Raw genomic sequence first — 21513 nt, 5'->3', positions numbered from 1 at the left:
GCTTCTTGCCTGGGTGCTTTTAGGGGTGCATTATTCTGAACAAGCTGTGACTGCTTTAGGAGTAGATGGAAGCAGTTTGGAATAGGATTCACTCCTCCTATCCAGGACAACCTCCCATGCAGACGTGCCCTGAGAACTGCCTGGGAGCCCTTTCTGTGAGGAACACACACGAGCAGGCTGAGCGTAAGCAGCCAGCTGCTCCAGCCAGTGGCAAATTCCTGCCTGTGCTCAAGGGCGCTCCTCCAACCCTGGCGCAGATCACATAGCTTTGCTGACCTGGAATCAATTACACGGAGACATGGGGAGAAGGAAACATCTCAACAGCTGATTTAAACCTGAGGCTGTGGTTCTGTGCCAGACAAGAGCCCCTCGTTATTGTAGAGGCAGTAATGGGGCAGCTTTGCATCACCCCGCTCTGTTCCCATAAATCAGATGTGAAATTTGTAACTGTTTGGAGGAAACAAAGAGAACAAATTATCTTTCTTTGCAGAAAGCACATCCCCTCCAGGTTCCTGCTGGGGTCATTAATGGGGCAATAGCATTAATTGTGCAATGCTCCACAAGCCAAGATTAAAAACAAGAAAAAGAAAAGGCTGAGCATCTAACAAATCTAACAGTTGAACAAGCACAAACATGGGCCCCGCTGTCCCTCCAGGGAATGCCTTGGAGGTCAGCACACCACACTGGGTTGCAGCGACTGTCCTGCCCATGGGAGCGCAGCACGTACGGGCAGGCTCATCACAGCCCTAGCCCAGCATGCCCAAATTTCAGAGGTGAGGGTGGGAGCTCTGTCCCCATGTCCAATCTGTTCTGGTGTGAGCTTTGTCCCCGGGCTCAACACCACGCTCCCCTTCAGCAGACACAAAACGCTTCACCAACAGGCTATTAATTCTGTCACAGCACAGCTGGGGAAGGGCATCCCACTCAATGTGGCAGGGGCTGAGACACGGGGTCCAACACCATCCAGGGTCAGATCGTAACCATCACGGCTGCATCTCACCTCCTGGCACCAGACAGGAGTGGCGCTGGGGCTGCCACTCTGGCTCTTGGCTCTTGGGGCCCAGAGCCCCAAGTCCAGGGAGTCCAGCCCTCCCCAGAGAGGCGGCGTGGACACCCAAGGGTGGATTCTCACAAAAAGCCTTGCAGCAGACCTGCCCCAGTTATCTCTGACTATCACAGCGCAGGAAGCCAGAGAAGTCACCTCTTGCTACCCTGCTTCCATCTGATTTCTCAACCACAAAAGATTCAAGGGAGTGTTGATTAGGAATCTGAGCCCTGTATTGTTTTTCCAGACCAAACCTCACCAAGATATGAAATTAGTTATTATTGCTCTTGAGTCACCCTGAGACTAAGTTCATGTGCGTGAGCTCATCACACTGAGGCGGCCCATGGCTGACAATAGGTCCTCACCTGCTGTAAATCCAGGTAGTACCACTGAGCTTCACTACTTTACACTAGATGGAGATATGACCCTCAAGCTGTAATTACCAAGAGAGGATTGTTTAGGGTGGAGCAACAGGATAAAATTGTTCAAAGGAAAATTAAATCTGGGGGAGCAGGAAACAGTGTCTGACCCTGCCATCTGATAGACTGGAGAAAATCTTGTATGTCCACCCCACTTCAGCAATAACCTATGGCATCAGGAATGTCCAGCTTTCGTTAAACTAGGTGTCAAGTTTATTTTTTGTTTAATTTCCAGGCGTTGCCTTTTCATTAGATACCTCTCTGGTCGTCCATTTTGGGGAAGAGATGGAAAGGACGTCTGCCTATTTTCCCTCCCAATCATTATTAAACAACATTTACTCTTATCAGATCACGTAATGAACAAAGCCAAAGCAAAACAAAGCATAGGTGGCCTCTCCCCTGACGCAGTGCCATTTCCTGGTCCACCTGCAAACTCATCAGTGCTTGGATCTCCCTTGTGGCAGATGCTCACAGTCAGCTGGTTCAGAGGAGCTGCCATCGTGATGGTCTGATGACCTGTGATGGCCACAGCACAAGCCACCACCACAGCTGACACACCCGAGTTTTGGCTCAGTCCTAAAGCTGTAATAAAAAACTGACACACCCCCCCCCCCATCCTTGGCAGTTGTTCTGACACTGTTCTGACACTTCAGGCACTCTCTGACTGAAGGGGTACAGGACAACCCCTCTCTTGTGCCTGTGTTGCTCATTTTCTTTGGGGAGAAAATTTGCATTTCTGGGGCTAGTGGATGAGCAGCACCCAATAGCACTGAGGGCCCTGAGTTCAGGAACAGGTGAAAGTGCCCTCTGACAACTTCGGATACCTCCCTATGGCCCATCCATCACCTTAAAATTAGGACCATATCTAAAATCCCTCCTAAATGGGGAAAGGTTGGACAGCTGTGGATTTAGAGGTGAGGGGGTTGTAACAGCTTCCCAGTTCAGTGACCCCACACCACAGCATGGAGGAGAGCCCACTGCCTCTCCCCCTCCAAGCCTCACCTTACTCTGTTCCCCTTGAAGCAAACAGGTGAAGTCCCATGGGGATCATGTTATGGTGACACCAAATGAGTTGGAAGATCCTATCTGAGGAGCTTTAGGACTTTCTCATCTCACTGTTACCAGAAAGCAAATGCAGCAGCAGAGCTTTGGACTAACCCTCAGCTCCAAGGCCTCTGTTCCCATGTTCTGTTATGCAGACGACCTCTCTGGGGGCCTGTGCTAGTGAGAACAGCGGGGCTGCGTAACATGGGCCTGGTATCAGCCTTGCCTTTCTGCCTGTCTCTCCCCATGCTCAAACTCTGGACCAGGGCCAGCAACAACAATGAGTTCATCTCCCAGGCAGTCACTGTTGCTTGCAAAGCCTGATTATATCTTGCTTGCTCACTCTGCAAGAAGGGCTCTGGATTTAGCTTTATGAAAATAAGCTTGGGAGTTTATGAGTCGTTCCCCTTCCATCAGCTGAGGGGAGAACTCACTGCAAGAGATGGAGACGACTCAGAGCAAGTTCTTCAGTCCAAAAAACATTTCTGAAAGTGGCACTTGGCTCCACATCAAAACCACCGCCCTCCACAGAAGACTCAGCGGCTGGTCCTCAGCCCATTCCTTCTTAGCCATGGGGGAGATCCACACAGATCAGTCACTAATAAATACAATGTTGAAATCACTTGAGAAGCCATTTCACATTTCCTGCCAACCTGAGCTGTCACCCCCTGTAGAGCTACACTTGTCTCCCAGCAGCACCCAACTGTCTCAAGTGAGACCTGCATTTCCATACCGGGGGTGCCCCAAAGGGTCTGACCCTTCGGGGTGGTGACGGACCTCCCAAATGAGTGTGAAGGTTCCTGTTGACCTCCCTGGTCTGGGGATGGGATGGCAAGGCTGGGACCAGACCAGCCCTTTCAGATCTCCCTTCTTTTCCACTCCAGTAGCCCATGCTCTTATTCAGCCAGTACTGTCTCTTTCTGAGCCAGGAACATTTAGGCACTTGGTTTGGAGATGCAAACATTTCTCCCTCTCTGATGGCGGTAAGATAAGTTGTCTATAACCTCAGGCTTTTAGACTGGACACAAAGGAACACCCATTAAACTACCCAAACAATTCCTCCTTCATCCAACTTCCTTTCCTTGGGAGACTTTGCACTCCAAACAAATATAATACAAACAAGCATTATCCCAGATCTTTAAAGCCCAGAAAGATCCAAGTTTTATATGCTCCAAATAGCAGACTCACATGGCTGTGCTTTTTATTATCTTGTTAAAAAGCTATTTCAGCCTATGGCAGGGTACCAAAGAGAATGGGGTTTTAGAGGTACAGCATAAAAGCAGATGAGAGATTAGCTTACCCTCTTTTGCATTTTTTGTAGACTTTATAAATGCTTTCTTCAGGAAGCCCATATTTTTCTGAAATCTGTGAGAGAAAACATGGCAATTCTTTGTACTTGTAAAATGGAATTCCAATGATAAACATCAAAGATAACACTGAGCCAGGGGGATTCAGCAGTGAAGGATTCCCCCTCCCTTTTACTCAAGAAAAAAGGCCAAAGCAAGGATCTGAACAGGACAATGTGAACGTGTCTGTGTCTTGCAGTGGGCAGATGGGCAGCAGGTCTTCACCACAGGCTGCAGGGGGATCTCTGCTCCGGCGCCTGGAGCACCTCCTCCCCCTCCTTCTGCACTGACCTTGGTGTCTGCAGAGTTTCTTACATCTTCTCACTCCTCTCTCCGGCTGCAAAAGCTCTCTAACTGTTTTTTTCCTTCGTAAATATGTTATCACAGAGGCGCTGATTGGCGTGGCCTTGGCCAGCGGCGGGTCCGTCTTGGAGCCGGCTGGCATTGGCTCTATCAGACACAGGGGAAGCTTCAGGCAGCTTCTCACAGAAGCCACCCCTGTAGCCCGCCCCCCCGCTACCAAAACCTTGCCACGCAAACCCAACACATTTTTCTTTCTCACGGCTACCACCAGGCCAGGAACCTTGGAGAATAATCTTCATTTTCTTTCTCTCGTTCCCTGGCCTGTTGGGGGCTTGACGCTTCGACCTGTTGGGCACAGAGAGTGCTGAGCTTTGCCTTTGCTGATGCACCAAAAGGTGAGAGAAACTACAGAAAGGGTTTGTGTCTGCTATGGGTGCATCCAGCTGCAGTTTTTGCTTAGGTTTTACCTGATCTGCAAAGCCTTCCAGCAGACCTGCCCTAGGCAAGTATAGTTACGGTCTTAGGATGACAGGAGTTTTGTAACTTTTTCACAAGCATTTTCTGTAGAGGTTTTTTACTCTTTGTGGTGAGGGACGGGGGAGAGAGAAGATGGCAAAGAATCCTCTGTGCTGACATTTTTCAAACTCTCTATTTTTAAAAGTTTGTAAAACCAACAGAGCTTAAAATACAGCCATAAAGCGACCCCAAACCTGGAAGGTTTATTGTTTGTTTCCTTCCCAGCAATCTCCAAAGAGAGGTGGGTTATCAGAGGTGCTGCTGATAATCATCACAGAAATATGTCTGTGCCCGCCTCAAACACAACACAGGGAATTCCAGCATGAGGCCAGAATTGGCTTCAGATTGCACATCTACAGCCTTGAGAATGGAAAGGGTGTTCTACAATTGAAAATATGAATGTATTGTCACAAGAGAAGACTTATATTATGATCTGAACAAAACATCTTGCCATGAGGAGTGTTCTTCCCCCCTGCAGCACTAACAACACACAGCCCATGCCAAGAGCTGTGGTTAGAATGCACCTGCTCCTCACAATTTCCATTTCCATTCTCAAGAGAAAGACGACATGAGATCTAAGCAGTCTTATATTCAGCTTCCTATATAACAAGTACCGTTGCCCTTTTGTCTGCAGTTTGTTCATGTGCCACAGTTTTTTGATAAGACTTACAGCTGTCCTGAGGCCCTGGAGATCTGGTGTCTTCAACATGAGAGCATCAAACACTTCCTCTGACTCCCTCCGCACATACAACAAGACTGAAAGAGATAAAGCACAGCGCTGAATCAGGGCTCCTTACGTCATGCTCTCAGAGTGATGTGGCCTCATGTAATTCAAGATTCAAGGTTACTTGAATCAAATGAGACACTACATTCAAGAAGAGTCCCCATCCCAGGGGTTACCTCTCAGAGGATCTTCTTCCTTGGTTTGCTTTGGAGGTATCGGGTCAAACTCATCTGTGAATGAGGCACCACTCCGTTTTAAGGGCAGCCTAAGGACAGGAATACAATAGTCTCAAGAGGACAGAACAATAGCAGCAAACAAAACAATTCCAGCTATCGAACTTTTGATTGAACAATCAATTACTTCAACAAACATCCAGCAATTAAATATCAGTTCTGTAAGTATGGCAGCAGAGTGTCTGCCAGAGTTGCAACTTCCTGCCTAACGCACACAGGGAAATCAGTGAGTGCAGGGAGTGGTTTTGGTATCACATCATAAACAAAAGCCTTTTGCACCTTCATGTCATTGTTTCTCTACTGATATCACTAGACAGTGGATCAAGCCCAGGGTAAATGCTGGTTCTCCACACTCTAGACACATTACAAGTGTGATTTCTACTTCATTCCAGTTTATTTTACAGCAGTATCTGCCTCTGGTTACTTGAACCCTTCAGTGACAGTTCTGTGATCTTTTCGTTCCCTCTTTCCAACATTGTCTCAATAAGAACAGCAGGACAGTCAGGGACCAGACTCATGTTGGAGCGGCTCACTGGTAGGGAAAGAAAAGTACCTGCGTTTCTGCATCAAGTCCATTCTACACCAAAGTTTAACACGTATTTTGACACTCAAGGGCTTCAGGGAGACACTGTGCTGTGTTACTTTGCACCTGTAGGTATATGCTGCCTATGGATATCAAACAGCCATAAGATACCCAAAGAAACAGAGCAGCTGATGGATGGGAAATACAAACTGCTGCATCCTTACCTGTTTGCAGAGTTGGGAACAGCAGGAGGGAGCACCTTGAAATGGAAAGGAAACATCGATCTTTTAGTTTGCCCAGTATCACTGTGTGCCAATGAAGCTGGGGCAAGGGAATATGGGCACATTTTAAACATGATTTCCCTCCTCCGAGTCCATCATTTTTCCTACGCAATTAAACCCAAACATCTGTATGTATTTCTTAGATTAAATGAAACCTGCTATAAAGAACCTATCTAGATTCTCCTCCTCCGTCTAGAAGAGACCTGAACACACCACTAGCTAGACCCAAAAGCAGATCAAATCTCATAACCTGCTTGGGATCAAGGACCGAGTTTCTCAGTGGGTTCTTTGGTTGTAAAACAGATTCTTCCAGTCCCTGTTTTTGACGCTGATGCATCGGTACAGCAGCTACCACAGTAGAATGCTACAGAATTGTCACAGACGGCTTCTCCCCCTTTTTGACAAACTGAGACAGTTGTTTCTTGAGGGAACACTGATGAGTTCTGAAGGATGTTAGGTTTAGGTTTCCTCAAGCTCAAGGGGATAGAGCAGGGCAGAGGACAAGTGAGAGATATCCCACATATGCAGGGACTGATATGGTCACATTTTTCTATAGCTTACTTTCGGCTGATATTTTTGCTACCACTCCAGTGCTCTGTGGAAGCTGCAGATGATACCTGTGAACCATAGGAATATCTGGCTGGGAGGAACCTGGAAAGGTTATCTTGCCCATCACTGTTGCATGACTATCTAGGCCACTCCTGACAGCTACGTCTTCAAGTTCACCACATTTCCACAGAACTGTGGTTTGGTTTTGCTTTTTACATAACACATGTCACATCGGGGGGGCTGATCAGTTTGGAAATGATGGGGGTGACAGATGAGGGCAAAAGGTTCGTTGTTTTTTGAAGGGACTTACCGTGCCACACCTCTGCAGGTTTGAAAAATGGACGTTGGGGATAAACAGGACTGGCTGGGTTTCGAGGTCAGTCTCTGGCCTCAGGAACGTGATTTCATTCCCTCTGAAGCCAGAGAGCAAACAGCCTTTCAGACCTACAAATGGAAAGTCTATTTCATCTCAGTTCAGATGGCAGTTTAAGAGGCAACTACATGCAGAGAGGGGAAAGTGCCTGCCCAAGGTGTCCCAACAGAAATATTAGAAAAAAGACGGGACCCTGCAGAACCGGACCTACATGGCTTGCCCAGTGCTCCCTCCCCTAGAGACAGCTCCCTGCCAAGACCCCAAGACAATTCAGGAAGGCTGGTTAGTATTAATAAAGGGCTTCAAGAGTCTTGGTAGAAGACCAGGCAAGGACCTGACTGACGAGTCATTTCTGAATGGTGCTGACTTCATCAGGCTTGGAAATACCCAGGGCCAGATCTTATGGAAGTTAACGGACAAGCCTACATGGATTTCAACACACTTCGGATCGGGTAACAAACACTAGCACTGACCATTGTTATTGGAGTCCAGGCATTTTCCTTTCCTTCTGAACTGTTTCCTTTCATCATCCCGCATTTTCCTCTCTGCTCCCTGTGGGGAAGATAAGGCAAAAGTTAGGGCATTCACAGTTCTAACATTGGCAAAAGAGGGTTTACTGGCCATCTCTGGGACGTAAGCACATTGAGGTAAAGGCAATCTTTTTCAAAAATGCTCATCTCAGAGACCTTCTACAGGCCATCCAGAACTTTCTGATACTTATAAATTAAAAAACAAAAATAAAATTTGCTTTTAAAAATGAAAAATGCTGACAAAAACAGCTGTGAGAAATTTTTCCATGGGAAGATATCTGACGCTGGGGAAGAACCTCTAAAGAGATTCTCATCTCTTCTGCTATTTAAAAACTTGTCAAAAATAGAGTTTATTATGACACACAATCCCATTTAGGTCTGATATGGTGAAAACTTTCTAATGACCCGATTCTACTAAGGCCTTAGCAGTGCAGACACATCTCTGCTGTCCCGTCTCAGCTGAGGGGACTAACCATCTCTATTCCTCAGCCCTGACCTCTAGGCTTGTCTAGGCTCTCACAACCTTTCTGGTTTTTTCTCCTGGAGTCACTGGCCACCAGTTTAAAATTCCTCTTGGACAACCTGGTGGAAAAGCAATATTCTACCTTATCGCAGAATATTTTGATCTGGCAGACGGCGCGGTGCACCAGCTGGCTGGTTCCGTTGCCGTAGTCGTAAGTGTCTATCTGAAGGTTGAGCGGGACACCTTTCACTCCTTTCTGGGAGGAGAAGTCTGTGCTCAGGCAATTCACCCCAATAAATACCTGAAAATAGGAACAGAGATTGGTACAATTTGTTGGTGCTGAAAACTTTATTCTCAAACAGCAATGAGAGCAGTGGGTAGGAACAAAAGCAGCTACTGAGACATCCTTCCAACCCTCCCAGCATCAGCCAGGGATGTGAATTGTTGGTTTCCCACCTGATCACAACCACAAGTCCTTCCACACCTACTGCAGCTCTCCATCTCTTCATTAACACTTAGGCTATCCACTCCCACCAGCTCAGGCAAGCGTCAGACCAGAGGCAAAGGCTGCCTGGGGATGTTCTTGCTGATATTTCTGATCTCTCATTTGAACAAGGGACCCTCAGACAGCAATGCCCTGCAGGAAGGGAGGAGGGCTAGACTACAGCTTCAGGAATTACAAATCATTGCTGCTAGTTAAGTAAATATTCATCACACATTGCTCTCCTTTATCACTGGGATGGAGTTACCTTCAGTGGAAACTTTTGCAGAAAAGCTGAGCACAAACCTAATCCACATTGTATCTCCAAATTACAAACTCATTTGTGTGACCTCGAAATTTCCCCTGGACTCTAGGGACAGATTTGCAGCTGGAGAAGCTCCCACAGCTCTCTCCAGCAGGGCTTTGTCTGAGGATTTCAGTCCTGAAACCTAATGTCAGATCTAGTCAGTACCTATATATAGAAAACCACTTAACTGTGGCATGAAGTTTAATTGCACGAAGAGAAGTACAGGTGCTACAGATGATGCAAATACCTGACCCCTCTTGTCCAGCTCCCAGTCCTCGCAGCTCTCTGAAGTCTCACCTTTACCTGCCCCAGGCCAGTGCATGTACAGACCTTCTGCTAAGAGTTAAATCCAGTTTTGCTGAGGTGTCCCTGAGGGCTTGCCACATACCTGACATATTTCCATTTCTGACAACTTCACCTTGAAGACATTTGTTAACCTCTTGGTTTGTAAAAGACCAAGGTCGCCTTTGGGCTAAAAGAAAGGTTTATTGAGATCCCAAAGCAAACCAGAGTTTTCCCAAGCTCTTCAGAGAGATGGGGTATTTATGTTTTTTTTTTTTCTTAGTTACTTCATCTTTTTTTTACATGCTTCTCTCAATCCACACTAGATACAAAGTGTTAACCAGAGACTGAAGATGCAGAAGAGAGAGCAGAGCTAGAAAGATGTTGATAAAAGCTTTACAGATTTTAAGGTCAAAAGGGACCTTGTGACCTGCCTGGCTCCCTTCCACATCACACAAGCCACAGAAGGGTGGTCAGTCATTTCTGCATCAACATGCTGCCTTGAAAGGAGGGTCTTTGTTCCCTAAGCTGTGGTTTATTTAAATAGGCTTCACTTACATGTGAGTAGAGTCCTGATCTAGGCTGCCTGCTGCAAAAGGCTTTCTTCAGAGTTATCCATCAGCACTAAAAAAACCATCTCTTAGCCAGTCTCAGGTGTACTCATAGTGTTTTCTAGCCAATGGCAATGCTTAAACACACAGAGCAGCATGGTGTCCTTCCTCACTGTCCTGGCAGACAAACACTACCTGGGGCCACTGGAATGGGATTGTTTGTATTTGAAACTCTCCCTGTCATTCAGCTGAGAAGTGGGAAGGACGTGCCTGGGCCATCAGAAAGGACGCTACAGTTTGGCTGTGGACCGAGGCTTCCCATAGCCCTTCCACAAGCAGTGTATACCTTTGCTTCTTCATGGATGTTCCACACAAAAGACAGTGCATTGTAGGCCAACTCCTCAATGTTCTGCACTGTGTTGAAGTTTTCTTTACAGTCAGCTGAAATGCAATGGAGAAGCAGTTTATACTCTAACACTAAGTTTATACCTTAGTGTACATACGTAAGGGAGAGACCAGAAATGACTCGAGGATATTGGCTGGCAACTGCCCTTTGAGTAGTGATGTTATGCAAAGTCAATGATGTAGATATTGCTTCTAAATTCACCCATGTTTCTCGCTCTGAACCACAAGGTGCTCAGCTGCATGGACAAAACCTCTGTCTGGCCCAGCATGACACACAGTGTGGTGGCAGTGGAAAAGGACCAGCAGTACCAAAGCCATTTCTAGCTCAGATTCCTAGACTCCAAGAGGCTATAGGTCACATCTGTAAGAGCCAAAATAGTTTAGCAGTTTCTGTCTCTCTGACTGAGGCTCTTCTTTGATGTACCTTGGGCTCCTAACGCATGTCCTTGCATTTGGCAATCACTGTCTTAGACCCCCCCAAGAGCTCCTCAGCCTGAAAGGATCTGAGGCTAGCAGATCAGCCTGCTCCTCCCCAATTTCCCCTGAGCCAGATCCTGGAGCTTCAACTGCATTACTGTGTATTGGAAAGGCAGTAAAATGGTGCCAGAAGTTATCAACTCCAGCCAGCCAGCACAATCAGACAGCCCTGCTCATACCAACGTCAATGACTCTCTGCTTGGCCGTTGGCTGGCGGGAATGCCAGTGCTTCCAGAACTTGAGCTGCTCCGTTGGGATCTTTTCGTTGTCAAAAACGATCATCACAACACTCTGAAACACAGCAAGGATATCCCATATCAGTATACACAGCAGGCTAATGCTTGGTGCCCTCACTGCCCTGTCCATCCAGTGCATCCACGCAATGGCCAAGGGCAGCTTAGTGTCATTGTTAATGTTTTATTGCTGGGGAAACTGAGGCAGACAAGGCAGGGCACTTGAACACGGTCATGCAGGCAGGTAGTGACAGAGCCAGGACCAAAACCAAGATGCCCCTTAATTGCAATGCTCATGAGTTTCCTCTGACTCCAAGGCATACAAGGACGCTGTGCTGGGGGAACATTAGCAGTGCTGCAGCAAGTATTAGGCTGGGACAGCCTAAATGGTCTTTTTTCTGGAAATTCTTAGTTTCAGGAATCCTGTAAGTCTTGAGATGTCCAAAGTCTAGCCCCTAAATACTGCTCAGGATTGGAGGACCGGGTTTCTTTGCTGGGAACTGAAGCTCAGCTTAGTCTCAGGGGTGGCTATGAGGCCTGGCTACACATCCCAAGAGCAAGATGTGGAGCCTCTCTCCACCTCAGAAGTCTTCCCACTAGAGCCCCCAGCCAGTCTCCAGCTAGCGAGGTCTTTTGTGCATCCCTGACCTTACTGTGAAAGGTTTCAACTGCCAGGTAACATGAAGGCTATTGCTGTGCATCAGAGGATTAGCTTGCTATGAGTGAATCCATCCCATTCATCACTTTAAGCCAACATGAGCCACAAAGCCATTACTCTTCATGTTCAGTTCTGTTCCCAGGCCAGTACAATTGCTGGATGTCTGATTACAGCATGTGTCAGCAAAATTGTCAGCTTGTCTCTTACCTTCACTTTATTTGAGGACAAGTGTAAACATTTGCTGTCTCCAGCTGTCCGCAGCGTGATGGGGTAGAACTGTCCTTTGTTGAGGTAGGCCATGGGAGAGTCCCCAGATTTGATGTGAATGGCTTTGGGTGACCCCAGAGTGTATTCAAAGTCACTTGTATGGAACAAAGAGAGAATGACGAATAAGCTCATGCTGCTGTTTCACTCCAAAAGCAAAACAAGGAGACATGCAAGCCTTCATCCTTACAGGTTCCAGACACTGTACACACAGGAGTCTCTGCCCTATTCCCCATCTCACACCCCTACAGTAGTGATTGAGCACCTCCCAGCACAGCACATACCGATCGTCCCCAGCACCCTGGGGAGCAGCAGTTCTCACATATCCTCATTTTACCCTTTGGTTTTGGCTTTAAAAACCCTGCACATTATTGTAACCAGTATTTTTCTGTGGATGGCTACAAAACCATTGCACAATCAAAAGCCTAAACCAAACCAAACAAAAATAGGTACCTGTGATGAGACTTTTAAAACATCCTAATCTCAGATTCCTGTCTCCCAATTCACACCCATAAATGGCTGACCCAGGAAAACTGTGTCCTAATGGGTCCTGTAGAAACAGGAGGACCTGCAGGATGCTGACATCTGCTTGCATATCCAGGTGCTTAAAAATGGACTTAGAAGTCTGGTGGGCAGCAACTTTAGTCTTTACAGAAAATATTTGTAGTGTTACACAGAGGAAGGTGGCATTGTTGACAAGCAAATTTAAAAGAAGAGCTTGATTTTCAAGAAGCCCTGCTCTTGGGCATTCACCAGCACCTATCAGTGTTCAAACCATGAGGCTATAGCTCAAGCTACTTTCTTCTGTGAGGAATCTGTGCAAGCCACAAGCCTTCACACAGATCCTTCGAGTGCCCTGAAGATCATCACATTCCTATTTAGTCACCAACCCATCTCTTTTTCCTGCTCCACCTCCCCTGTGATGCCATCTCTGTAGATAGGCTTGGCAACTCCTCTTATCTAGAGCCAGGAGAGCCAGAGAACTTTAGTGCACAAATAAACAGCAAACAGCTTGCTGACGAACATGAGCTGCTGCCTGTGTGAAAATCCCCACGTCTGACAGCTGAGTCACAGAGTCAGGTGACTCAGGAGACAAATAAAAAGTGGGAGGTGGAATAATGTTACCTACTCAGAGGTTTGATGCAGTATCTAGAGCAGGGAAGCTCTGCCTGAGAGAAGGGTGGAAAGGAGGAAGAAATCCCTCTCATGTTTTAGGAATGAGAGGCAGTGATACCTTCTAAAAATCAAGGCTGACTAACAGTGCTAAACCCAAAGCAAGAACCTAAACCTTAGGAGAAGGCTGCTTATCACCCTCATCAACTGTCATCCTCATTTTCTCTGTCATTTACCCCATTCCAAGTAGTTTGTGGAAAGATGGTGCAGCCACCCAGATCTATCTGACCAAGAAGCGCTCCCTGAGAAGGGGTGTTATGCACAGCAAACCCTCACATAAAAGACCTCAGTGCCACATCTCCCCTTGTGCAGGTCAAGGTGCTGATGAGATGTGACCAGAGCAGCGGAAGCAGCCGCCACTGGATTTATACCACTTTGGTCAATAGAATACAGTCTGAACCACACACCTCTCGAGGTAAAAAAATGAACTGGCACAACTCCATTTAGCAACTCGAATTTAAGATTGGGGTTGACTCCTTTTCAGAAAATCATTTCAAATCTTAATCCCTGCTTCCTACTACAAACACTAAAATTCATCCCTGCTTTGCATCTCAAAAGTCATGGAACAGCAACATGCTCCTAAGACACCAGGGGGACACAACTTCACTCTGCAAAAGCATGCGATTGATGAGTTTGCAATGGTCATTATGAAGACTGGCACTGGGAGGAGGAAAGGGATGCAGTCCTTCCCCATGAAAGGGACACAGCCAAAGGCACTGGACCCCAGAGACCATGGATTGGCAGTTACCTCTTAACACCGTCCGTAGCATAACTCTCAGGGCAAGGTGGCTCTGGCTGGGGTTTAAGGATATCACTGAAGAGCAGCGACTGTAGACAAGTGGGAAAAAAACAGTCAAAAGTAGAATCTTTCATTGCTTTGTCCATACATCTTCTCCCAGACATGGAAACAGAGACCACAGACAAAACACGGACCCTCATTTCAAAGCCTTATCCAACTTCTAAAACTAATGTAAAACCCCCAACAATTCAATGGGAATGGCATCAAGCTTCTAATGCAAAAGCAAAGCTCCCACTGACTCCAGCATGAGCAAACCCCAAACCAGGGACAGCCTCACGCATCACCCTCTGGGCTGCACTGCCAGCAAGCAACCCACCACCGGCTCTGACCTCCTGGGGATCCTCTTTGAAAGTGCTGTCTGGCTGCCACCGCTGCTGTGGTGGGGCTACGGGGATGGTCTCGAAGAGGGAGTTCAATGAGCTGTTGTCGTACACATCCCCTGGAGGGACCATGTAGTTCTCTGGGGTGGCATCCAGCTTGCTAGTGCCTGGTGGAAGCATGGCTGGCTTGTGAGAAGTAGGGACGCCTTCAAGACTTAAGCCATTCTTCTTCTGTGGCTCACAATATTCTTGGGTCATGGAAACATTTTCAGACAAGAGCTTCATGAGATGGGCTGAGCCATCAAAGGATGCGATCTCTGGGTCGTACTCCATGCCGTGGCAGTGCCTGATGGAGAAAGCGTCCTGTCTCAAACCAGAACAGAGGGAGGACAACCCCAGCAAGTTGTCACAGCAAGAAGCAAGTGCCTTGATGTGCTGCTGGAAGCAAACTGCACAGTCTAGCTGCCAGGTGACCTTGAGTCAGCCGTGTACATCTCCTGCTTGATATGGGAGATCTGACAGGCCCGTGGGTGATCTCCACACACATCTCTCTGCCATCAGCAAGAGCCAGAGGTGCTCAGCAGATACAGGATTATCACACAGAATCAGAGAATACAGTTTAGATATGGTTTTGGGGCTGCAGATCCAGGGCCTACATCCATTATTTCTTTATTTAGGCTATTAAACACTCAGAACAGCAGGGACGATAAGAAAGATAACGATGATGTGGTCTTTCCATCTTAGTCTTTTTAAGGATCATTGACACTGAAAGTTGATTTTTTTAAAATGTTTTTGTGGTTTTTTGGTTTTGTTTTGTTTTGTTTTGTTTTTTAAAGGAAAGCTGATTCTTGTACAAATTTACAAACTCCAGGAGCTTAGAAAGCAGAGAACATGAGATCAGTGAAAAATTGACATGGCTGCAATGTTGGAAGTGAGGTGTATGGCCCAGATTTCAGAGCACTTCTGAGCAGAAAAGTATAGGAGCCATCAAGTGATAAGGCCATGTACAAAACCGCACTCCTCTTGCACACGGAAACCATCCCTTTGTGCAGCATCCCAAGAACTGGTCCCTTCTGCAGTGGTGACTGTGTGACCCTGCTGACTCCGCAGCCCTAGCTGAGCTGGGAAAAGGTGGCTTATTGTCCCTGTTACCATGCTCAGCAAACAAACCAAGCCCCACACTACCAACCCGTACACCTCTTGGCAGCATGAGCTACACCCAAGGGAAGTAAAGCTGCACGAGTAGCTCCCACCCACTCTGCTTTAAGAGCTTCACCTTCAGGTATGTGCTGAAATTTCTGTAGTTGATAAAAAAATATCACTGTCCAGAATGCAGTGGCCTTTCAGAGAAGAGAAAACAGCTTAACTCAGCTTACTTACAAAGAAGGAATGAAGTATCATTCAAGAGGCTTATTCTGTCGAGTAGTTAAACCCAGACAACCAGAAAAGGTTGCCAAAGTACACAGCATCCAGGAAGGGGAACTGAACTCATAGTGGCAAATGAGCCATTAATTTAATAGTTAATTATCTAAAAACCTCAGAGGACAAATGGGAGTCACTGGAAGAGAATCCTGGGAGACTGGAAGCAAGTGGAACAGAAATCCTTATCAGCCTAATGAACAGAAGAGGACTTGATCATTCCCTTCTTGCTGCCAATGCTTAATCCCTTTCCCATTTCCAGTTGTCACAAAGTAGGAAATAAAGACAAATTCTTCAGTTGCTGCAAATCAGTGCAAATCCTCTGAACACAGCTAGACAGATCCTCAGTTGTGTAAATGGGTGTAGCTCAATTTATACCTGCTTTAGGATCTGGCCTAAAGAATTTTAATATATGTCTCAGGGTTAATAACCTCCACTGTTATTACCAACAACACTGTGCTTTGATGTCTATTTTATGCAAGCTAAGAGACCCATCATGCATGCAAGCAGCTGCAGGAGAATTAGACATCTATACAGAGCAAAAAATGAAGCTAACCTCTTTCCTAGTTCATTGCGTCCCATCATACCAGATGGAAGAATCCTCTTCTCCTTTGGGACCTAGAACAAGGCAGAACAAAGAGTTTGTTTATTGTTAGATTAATGGAAAACAGAGGCAAAATTAGCCTTGTCTGTGTAGCGAGTGAAGTCCCACAGAAAAAACACTGGGTGAATAATAAACACTGGGTGAGGACACAGGGGACCTGGGCTCTTTTGCTAGTTCTGCCACAGATTCCCAAGGTAACCTTAGGCAAGCCACATCATTTTGTTCTGGAAGGACTTTAAAAGCACCCAAGTGAATGGGAACATCAGCCTTATTGGTTTCAATTAGGGCTAAATCATATCCACATTTCTTGAAGCCCCAGCAACACTGGAAAAATAAAGATGCTAGGGTCGGCAAGGCACCTAGCTATTCCAGCTCCATGTCTCTCAGAGCATTCCTGTTCCTCATATGAAAGCTGTCAGGTAAAAAAAAAAAATACCAGGCTAAGACTCAAGACACCCAGGTTCAGTTCTCCACCCTGTTCCGGGTTTCTGGGTTCCCTCTACAGTATAATGGTGTTTTGTGCCTCAGTTTACCATCTGTGCACTGGGGATAATAGTGGCACTCTATGCCTGGGGGTGTTATGAGGTTCATTGCATAAACAATGTGAAGAGCTCAGGAGATGGGTACCCTTGTAGGGTGGCCGAGCACATATTTTACCTTCATGCTTCTCTTCTGTGACAAACTCCCCCAAGACACTCAGCCCCAGTGAGAACGTACCATGTAGTAGTCATAGAGCAGGCTCAGGGCAGCCACGCTGTCATCATCTCCGTTCACTCTCATCATAGCTTTGGTGGCTGCAGTCAAGGGGTTCTCTAGGTAGGTTTTCCAGGCTTCATCTTCATTGGTGTAGGGGAATTTCTGGAAGTTCATGGTGTCATTCTTCATCAGACGCACAGATCTAAAACTGGGCCAGACGGAGGAAACTGAATGAAGGGTAATAATTTTCCACGCAATACAGCTGAACACATGAAGGGCTTCCCAAAGGCACTGCTGGAATGGAGAAAGAATGCTTTCCTGGTCCTTAACTCCCAGAGTCTTTGGGATTACCAGTTCTTCTGCCTGTAGCTATGTACAAAATTAGGCCAGAGTCTCTCTGGTGGGGCCATGCAGAGAGGCAGACATACCTTTGCTTCCCTGCTCCTGCCCCAGGGATGCAAAACACCATGACATTGTCTGCAACTGCTCCTTCCTCAGCCAGCACACGCTACTGGCCAGATCACACACCGCCAAGGTGGGATGTTGGTCGGTAACTTGAATGCAACATGACTAGGAGACTTTGCAAAATTTTTCCTTGAATTTGGAGCTAAAGGCCAGGGCAGCCCACAAATGTAAGTGATCACTCGCTGTTCAGAGAACTTGACCTACCCAGACAAAACCAAACCCAGTCATTTTTCTTTGCTGTAGTTTGTGGTTTTTAAATTCAGTTCCAATCTAACTTAGGGGTTTTTTTTCAATCATTTGTATATGATTTTACTTAGAGAGAAGTAGACAGGCAGATCACAGCACCCTCCCTTCCACTAAAAAATTCCTGACAAAGGTGAGGCTCATGGGACTACGTGAGCTGAGAAGCAACATACCAAAATAATGCCCTGCCTGTCCTCTCTTCTGGCACTTTCTCCAGGTCTCTCCATCTTATATTAACAAACTGTCAGACACTTAATTACCCAAACATTGGTCATCTTTCATTTTCCTCCAGCAAATCCTACTAGCAACCAGCACAGAAGCACCTCCGTGCATTCCCTGGATGCTCCATGCTGCAGGTTCGCCCTGCTCAGAGAAGAATGAATCAGTGGCCGTACTCCTGTCACGTCCTTCAATCATGTGCATATGGTGTCACCACAACAGTTCATACTATTCATCATAAAAAACAAGGTTTGTGGACAAAAATTACTTTTTCATCGACACGGAAACTTCCTGGAAGGGCAGACTGTTTTTTATTAGTGGAAGAAGTTTAAAAAAATTATAAAAAGAAAGATTTCTTTAAATCTCCAAAGTTGCCAAGAGCAGAACTTTTTCAATTGCTGATTTTTTTTTTTATGGAAAGGCAAAGAAAATCTACAGGAATTTAGGTAGTGAATGCTACATTTTAATAGCATTTTATAAGGAATATGTTGTTTCCATTAAGCTACTCTCCATATGTTTATAGTAAGTCCTGGTCTAGACTTTTAAGTGAATCATTTGGAGAACAGTAATTCCTCTTGAAAGGAATCTGGCATCTCTGCAACTCCCAATTATTGCTAACCACGACAGACACTGCCAGCCCATTTGGTGTGAGCTGCCCATGCTGACAGGGTGAAAAACCAGGCGCTCAGCGGATGCTCCTGGGCTGGAAACTGGAAGGGTGTGGAGATGGACCTTGGATGCGGTAAGATGCTGGTCCATCCTCCCTGGCAGCTCAGCTGAGATGACTTCACTCCTGCACATGCACCGTTCTCTCACACTGCCACGTCTCCAGCACGGAATACACATATAAACCATGCATGGATAGTTCTGGTGATGTGCCTGGATCAAACTCAGTGTTCTCCTTGGCTGAGCAGAGTGGCAGCTCTATAATTGTACAGTCTCTCCCAGAGCAGCACAAGGGCCATCAAGGGCCGCCTCTGCTGTCCTTGTCACCTTTTTATTAAAAAATATGTTGCTTCCACACAGAGTCCCTCTGCATCTGAGCTGCACACAGCAGAGAAGCTGGTAACAGCTCTGCTAATGGCCTGAGGCACCCAGTTCCCACTGGTTTCTCTGCTCAAGTGGCAGCAGGCGCCTGAGCTCAGGTTGGTACAGAGAGCAACTGCTTCCATCTTACGGTTCTGGCCACCGCCAGCTCCCATCATGTACTGGTATAACGGAGATGCTGAGTTTGCTCCTCTTCTCCCTCGCACGTCGAGATGATGCACTAACACCAGTTTCACCCCACGCATGAAACTTCACCAGGTGTTTTGCGAGTTTCGTTGTCTTTAGCGTTTCTCACGCAGCCCTCCCTCCCCTTCAGTGCCGCTGCTGTCTCCAAGGCGAGCAATCGGCATGACTCAGATTTCACTGCTGTCGACTTGGCGATGGGCTGTTCAGTCCTGTCTGGACAGGAATCCTCACCCGTTCTCAATCCGATTTTCTCAGGGAAGAATAGGCAGCAACAGAGCTTGCTCTCATGGTGAGACTCAGCTCCTATCACTTGTAATCAACATAGATAAACACACCATAGTAAGATGTAGCAACGAAGTGTTCAGGAGCTTAAAAAAGCACAGATATCATAAGGAAAAATGCTTTGGAGCTTTATTCTCCCTCAGTCTGGCCCTCAACTGAAGCACTCCTTGTTGTGTGACTCTGTTCTGCCTCCCTGCCTCGTCACTTTGGCGTGGCACAACCGCTGTATGCGTGAGCGGTTGATGTTTTAGCATCTTATCACCTGGTCTGCTCTCTGGAGGAAGAGGGAAGTTGGGGGGGGGGTGCTGAGATTTCAACCCTTTGTAGCTGTGTCCAGTTTATGAAGAATACAAGTTTGAAAAGCACCCTAGGAGCCAGCATTTCATCTTCACATGGGGTTCCTGGCTTCACTGAGTATCTCTGGCTGTGGTGCTTGCAGACATCACCACCTCATCACTGCCTGCCCTACGCCTCTGCTAGGATAAACTGTTCCTGCAGCAGAGGTGGCACAACGGAAAACCTGCCCTACCCTGGACCTGGCATACTAAGGCAAAAGCACTCTCCTAATGTCATACGCCGTGCGCTGAACTGGAGAGCTAAAATGTGGGCACATGTTGCCTTATGGTACGCCTGTTACAAAGCAGCAAACTCCAGCAGAAAGGAGAGACTGGAAGATTAGGACAGCAGCATTTTAGGCTACTCCAGTACAACTCATTGGAGGCTTCAGTCAGGACCCTGTAGTGCTTAGAAATCACAAAGTCCTTGAAAGTCAGCATGCTGACAGCACAGGAACACAGCATCCCCTCCTGCGTGCTGGGAACTCCATTGGTCCCAGTGAGCTTGCACTGATTCACCCAGCTGAGGACTTGGACAAAGGTGACATGATGGGGTCATGCATTTACTCCATCTTGGTTCTTTTCCAGAATTCACATGATCCCTGGCAGTCACTGAAATATATCTCAGTGGAGCCATGTGAATTGCCGCAGATAAAACTCTGCAGCTAGGACAGATCTGCAGACGAGACGTAATGCAGACTCCATCCCACCTCACTTTTCCAGAGAAGTTGGCTCTGCTCTGACCCTATTCCCGAAGGTCAGCAGGGCTAAACAGTATCTGAAGAAAGAGGGTGATCTGAGGAGATAAGCAGATATGAGGACATGTTTAGAGGCACCTTTTTGACATCAGATGCTTTTCAGTTCATGCAGCTACAGCATACCCTCATGTCCGTTTGCTTCTACAGCCTATTTCCAACTCAGCATTAGCAATCTCTGTGAAGTAGAAAGGCAGGAAAGAGACATCCAAATCCAGATCCAAACACACGTGAACTTTACTTTCATCACTCCCTGCGATGCCCCTTCCATGTGGCTATGCCATGTTTGTCCACTGCAAATTGTCTGCTCTCTGTTTGGCAAAACAAACTTTCCCTTTACAGGCAGTCACCTCGGTGCAGTGACTCAGACAAAGTGAGGATCGGTTAGTGAAACACAAACATGTGGGACCAGCAGCCTCCCTTCTTGTGTGCACACACTTGCCTTGCCGGAGCCTCAGGGTCATGCACAAAGCAGTGCATGATTTTGGGAAAGGAGCAGTCTATTTGTTTCCAAACAGTTTAGAATTTGACACAAGGTGATACCAGTCCCCTTTCCCCGCTCCATCCCACCCAATCTCTGTTTCCCCTATTTATCTGCCAAGTGTACTGTAACAGTGGCCTCCTGATTATGAATAAACACTCAGGGCTATGCTGAAACAGGAGAATATGCCCAAAGGGTCTAGGTAGGGAGATCAGCCAAGCAGGAAAGAAACACTTGTATTTCTTTTGCCTTTTGTTGGGTTTCAGTGGGTGGTTTTGCTGGCCTTTAAGCTTTGTGTTGCTTGTCTTTGTTCTCTCCCCTATAACGATTAGGCCTCCAACCTAAATATTAGCCACACCAGATGCTGATGGCTTCAGAGAAACATCACATTGTCAAAGGAGCAGAGAATCCATGGCAACCAGCAGCAGGAATTCAAAGCCACAGAATAAAGACCCCGGCCCACAGGACTTCAGAGATACCCC

At 46.8% G+C, this 21513-nt stretch overlaps 1 protein-coding gene across 9 annotated transcripts in view; it reads right to left on the bottom strand.

Annotated features, from left to right (window-relative positions):
• Positions 1 to 21513, bottom strand: part of GRHL3 (grainyhead like transcription factor 3) — a 126179-nt gene that overhangs the window by 1381 nt on the left and 103285 nt on the right. For all 9 annotated transcript variants that reach the window (XM_075773793.1, XM_075773794.1, XM_075773800.1 and 6 more), the window contains 14 exons: positions 17040 to 17226; positions 16275 to 16336; positions 14309 to 14645; positions 13929 to 14008; positions 11951 to 12104; positions 11032 to 11143; positions 10317 to 10411; positions 8492 to 8650; positions 7830 to 7908; positions 7294 to 7427; positions 6378 to 6412; positions 5574 to 5662; positions 5344 to 5429; positions 3809 to 3873 (listed from right to left, as the gene is read on the bottom strand). In XM_075773793.1, coding sequence (XP_075629908.1) covers positions 3809 to 3873; positions 5344 to 5429; positions 5574 to 5662; positions 6378 to 6412; positions 7294 to 7427; positions 7830 to 7908; positions 8492 to 8650; positions 10317 to 10411; positions 11032 to 11143; positions 11951 to 12104; positions 13929 to 14008; positions 14309 to 14645; positions 16275 to 16336; positions 17040 to 17226 — 1674 coding nt within the window. The remainder of the gene's footprint in view (positions 1 to 3808; positions 3874 to 5343; positions 5430 to 5573; positions 5663 to 6377; positions 6413 to 7293; positions 7428 to 7829; positions 7909 to 8491; positions 8651 to 10316; positions 10412 to 11031; positions 11144 to 11950; positions 12105 to 13928; positions 14009 to 14308; positions 14646 to 16274; positions 16337 to 17039; positions 17227 to 21513) is intronic.

The sequence above is a fragment of the Balearica regulorum genome, chromosome 22 (assembly GCF_011004875.1).
Source record: "Balearica regulorum gibbericeps isolate bBalReg1 chromosome 22, bBalReg1.pri, whole genome shotgun sequence".
Taxonomy (NCBI): domain Eukaryota; kingdom Metazoa; phylum Chordata; class Aves; order Gruiformes; family Gruidae; genus Balearica; species Balearica regulorum.
This window is presented reverse-complemented; position numbering and strand designations above follow the sequence as displayed.